Source organism: Aplysia californica, unplaced genomic scaffold, assembly GCF_000002075.1.
Source record: "Aplysia californica isolate F4 #8 unplaced genomic scaffold, AplCal3.0 scaffold00493, whole genome shotgun sequence".
NCBI classification, from domain to species: domain Eukaryota; kingdom Metazoa; phylum Mollusca; class Gastropoda; order Aplysiida; family Aplysiidae; genus Aplysia; species Aplysia californica.
In genome coordinates, this window is record NW_004797763.1 from 417,360 (window position 1) to 422,230 (window position 4,871).

Here is a 4,871-nt window from a genome sequence, read left to right on the forward strand (position 1 = left end):
CCCCTTTCCCACCTCCCAACCCCCACCCCCCATTTGTGTTGCAAACCCCAACTCCACCATGTCCACTGTTGTGTCCAGATTTCCCTGAACTGAGCCACCTGAAGACCAAGACGTCCCCAGATGTCCAGAGAGAGGCGGCCAGAGGGGTCATCTCCAGGCTGGTCAAGGACAGAGCCGCGGACTTTGATGTGGACGTGAACCCAGACCTGGGACCCAAGGAGAGAGACACTTTCAGGGTACTTGATGAACATACTGACTACTTCTTTCATACTTACTTTTATTTTTGTATTGTCTGTTGCCGTTAAGCGTCGAGGGGAAATGCAGTTTTGTATAGAACGCCAGCTCTGTAGCTCTTTCAGTTGGGGTGTTATATTTTTTTCAGGATTTCCGTGACTCCCTCAATCCATCTTTTGAGTGGCCTTCCTCATATTTCATGGCCTGAGTACTTGGTGTTATAGACTGTCGCTGCTGGCTAGCTCTCTTTCCTATAGATTGTACTTGAAGACTGCAGTGCCAGAGGAAGGGGCGGCTGCATTCACAGAAAGAAAATAATGTACAACTCTTTGTTTTCGTGGCTATCGTGTAGACTACTCTAGTCCTTTTCCTGTGCGGCTTGTTTTGAAATTAAATTAATGTGTTCACAGTGTGTGGCTACTGCGCTCTTTCACCAAAAAACAAGAAAAAACATAAGTAGTAGTCCTGGACACAATCGAAAATGCCATTGACAGATAAATATGATATAACGGAAATTTCTGAGTACTTCCCTTTTCCATTTGTAGCCTTTAAATGTTTTATGCCTCTGTCAATGTAATAATTAAGATTTGTAAAAGGTCGTTCCTTGGGTTGGGATTGAACACACAGTTTGATTGTGAGACGAAGAATCTAACCTTCATTCCTCTGAGATACCACAAGAGAAAAGTTTGCAAAGTAGTAAACACAGACTTTGTAAATTAATGTGTGATGTGTGGGTTGATGCCCATATGAAGAATGTGTAGTCATTTGGAGTTGAGGCCTCCGAATTTATCGTTTAATTCCGAAAAATCGAAGAGCCAATTTGGTGGAGAGCTTTGAATACTCCCAAAGCATTTACAAAATGCCTTGCTGGATATTCAAACCAGTAGCATCGAGTGGTAATTTTCTTCTTCTTCTTTCTGAAGGTTGCTGAGTCAGGAAACAAAGAGGGTGGAGGTCGATATTTTAACATTGTCTTAGTCGTCATGTTGGCCATAGAAATCTCAGCTCACCTCAGGATGAGATGCTTTGCTATGTCACACAGGCGACTCAGTTCAATTCCCGATGATGAGAGAAGGTGGTTTTCAGACAAGTCCTTGTTTTTCTATGCCACCACACATTAAGTATGTAGACAGGGGAGTGGGGTTGGGAAGAGAAAGCAGAGAGGGGGAGGGAGGGAGGGATGGAGGAGGAAGCGATAGAGACACTATTGGAACTGGGTTTTTTTGTACTATGGTAAAGTGCACTGAGCATTTTCTCAGTGGAAATGCGCTATTTATATGTAATGTATTATTATTATTATCATCATCATTATTATTATTATTATTATTATCATTATTATTATTATTATTATTATTATTATTATTAATAATGTATTATTATTATTATCATTATTATTATTATATATTATTATTATTATTACTTCAACTGTGGGTATTGTTGTGTACAGCTAAGTTCTACCGGTGATGGAAGAATCCTGATCGAGGGTACGACTGGCGTGGCGGTGTCCATGGGCTTTTACCATTACATCAAATACTGGTGCAACGCTCAGAGGACATGGGCTGGACAACAGACGGAGCTACCACCAACTCTCCCGGTCATTGAAAAGCCAGTGGTCATTACGAGCAATGACAGGTGAGTTTTGTTTTTTGGGCTGGTTTTGTGATCGAGACAGAGCTAAAGTTGTAGAGACTGCTATCTTACAACATGCACTTTTATTTAGACCTTCTGACTAGCATCAGGCGCGGACATCTTTCTTCCTGCAACATTTACTTGTTATAAACGGTAAACAAAAGTGAAGTAAGTGTGGTCAAGATGGGATTTATTAACCCAACTCCGAGCGGCTGCTGGCATAGGTCAGTGACCTATTCCTGTTTTGTTGGCTGGCCGGTGTCACTGGCTGATGAGAATGCCACAGTTGACCTCCAAATAGAAACATTGAAAACGATTCAGTGTGTTAAAGCATGGTTTGTATCCAACACAGAGATCCTGGGCGGGGGTAGGGGGGGGGTATGCTTAAAGTGTGAGGCAGCATGGAAATGTAGTCCGATTAAAATATATGAGTCACGACTTGGAAGAATCAAGCGCTTGTCAATTTTTAGACCTGTCTTGTATAGTTGTTGGTATCACTTTAAAGCATGTTTATTTGCCTTGCTTTCTATGGGAAAAAATGTACCCATCTAGCATGGGTAAAAGTCGAGGTATTTGTGATTGAAAGAGGTAGGGTCGCCTGGTTTCAGAGGTGAATTGCCGAGAAAATGGACGCCAAAGTTTGGTGAGTTTCATAGCTTGAGAGTCCCTGGAAACGAAACATTTACCTGTTTGTTACTTGACGCAACGCTTTTCGGTAAAATTCTCTCAGAGGTGTTCTTAAATGAACATAAAAGGCGCTGCGCCCAAAAACGAAAACTCAATAAAAATTATCAAATAACGGGCCGAAAAAAGCCAATTTGTTTAAATTCACTATTTTGACGAGCGCCCGATTTCACCACGATGCCTCACATTTTCTTTTGGCTATCTCCCTAGGTTCCGCTACTACAAGAACGTATGCACGGAGAGCTACAGCTTCGTCTTCTGGCAGTGGGACAGGTGGGAGCAGGAGATCGACTGGATGGTTCTACACGGGATCAACATGCCACTCGCCTTCACAGGACAGGAGGCAATATTCCAGAGGGTCAGTACGCCCTACATCATTATTATCATTTAAAGAAGAAAGAAAAAGCATTTGTATAGAGTATATCTTTGTTCAATATCCAGCCCTATGCGCTTAACAATCTCTATCTATATCATTATTACATCAGTAGTCTCAAGAATACTTAGAAACATTCTCGGCTCTCTATGAAGCATGCAGTGCAAGCAGCCAGCCAATCAAGCACTCAAACACTAACAAACTGATACGATCTTTCGCTGTTAGTCTACCCGGGTACTCTTTCCCTCCTGGGTGAAGTCAGGAAAATTAAAGTCAAGGGCCTTTCCCACCCACACAACGTTATGCCCTGGACGGAGTTTAAACACATGACCTCTCGGTCAGATGTCCCGCCACAGCAACACAGACAAATTAAGACAAAGAGCCTGTATTGTATATTATATCGTTATATATATCCTTACTACATCAACGTATGTTAAGTCCTTTTTGGACACGTGTGTATGGATTATAGTTATACTTAAGAGGTCTTGTGGTGCTTTTATTAACTAAATTAATGTTTTATAGGTGACTGTGATGTTGGAGGTCTTACCCTGTTACCTTTTTCTTCTTCTTTTGTTGTTGTCTTTTTTTGTTTTGCTTTTGTCTTGTCTCATCAGTCCTCTGAACCATCGTCTTTTGCATTGGTACTGACATGTAAGAACGAAGCCCAGCTCCTAAATGATCAAACTTGTGTCTGTTTAGCCATAAAAAACACTTTAATAAAAAAAAAAACCCGTCTCATTTCAGTACACTGATAAAATAAATGTCCAGCCCAGAGACCAACGTTTTCCATAATGTTTTAGCGATTCATACCCATTTTTGATCTTGAAAACAATTTGAGTCTCCTTTTCAAGTGGATACTTCATGTTTTGTTCAATTGAACTTCCAAGAGTACTTTAAGATCTGTTCTGCTGAAATTCCAGGTGTACGCACGGCTGGGTTTCACCCAAGAAGACCTAAATGAACATTTTGGAGGACCTGCATTCTTAGCTTGGTAGGTGGAATGCTTATATCACCTTAGATCACTCCAGTACATTATTGTATAGTTTTAAATGTTAGTCTTTTAATGCTTTGTAATTTCTATCTTTATGTGGCAGTAGCAGGTTATCGGTATATTTCTTTTATTTTTCAGAATTCTGTAGGGTCTCGTGTGCATGCACGTGTTTCTGTTGTTCTTCTTGATGGGATTATAATTTCTTTCAAAAAAGTTTTGTTGTTTGTTAAAAATCTAATAGTTTCCAGCCAGCTACTGAGTTGGTGGTTGGAGGGCGCTGCTGGTACTTTTTTACTTTCCCTCTGTTGCTTCTGTCTGTCTGTCTTACTTTTTCCCAGCACTAAATGACCATTATTGCGTCGATGTGCTTCTCTTTACTCAAACATACAAACAAACCAGCGAGCTACTGCAGAAATGGCCGCATGTTGAAAATAACAGTCAAGAAAATAATGAGTCTAAAGATAGAAATAGAAGCAGCACCACATTGAATCCGTGTCTGTTGAAGTGCTGTAATATCTTCAATTAAAATTCGGAAATATAAATAACAACTTCTCCTACCCCTCCTCCCCCCAATCCCCTCGTCCTACTCCTCCTCCTTTTTCTCTTCCCCCTCCTACTTCTCTTTGTTTCCTCTCTTCCTCCTTATTTTTCTCCTCCTCCTTCTTCTTCTGTTACTCTTCCTTCTTCTCCTTTTTCTTCTCTCCCTCCTTTTTCTCCTCCTCCTCTCCTCCTCCTCCTGTTACACTGCTCCTCCTCCTCCTCTTCCTCCTCCTCCTGTTCCACTGCTCCTCCTCCTCCTCACCCTCCTCCTCATCCCATTTCTTCTCCTTCTCCTCCTCCTTTTTCTCCTCCTTCTCCTTCTCATCCTCCTCATCCTGCTACTCCTCCTTTTTCTCCTCTTTCTCCTCTTCCTTCTCCTTCCTACTCCTCCTACTCCTCCTTCCTCCTCCTTCTCCTCCT

The 4,871-nt window shown here is 41.6% G+C and overlaps 1 protein-coding gene across 3 annotated transcripts in view; it reads left to right on the forward strand.

Annotated features, from left to right (window-relative positions):
• LOC101860680 (alpha-N-acetylglucosaminidase) overlaps positions 1-4,871 on the forward strand; it is a gene marked incomplete at its 3' end in the record, with an annotated part of 27,743 nt that overhangs the window by 9,338 nt on the left and 13,534 nt on the right. For all 3 annotated transcript variants that reach the window (XM_013086701.2, XM_013086700.2, XM_013086699.2), the window contains 3 exon segments: positions 79-236; positions 1,682-1,866; positions 2,758-2,905. In XM_013086701.2, coding sequence (XP_012942155.1) covers positions 79-236; positions 1,682-1,866; positions 2,758-2,905 — 491 coding nt within the window.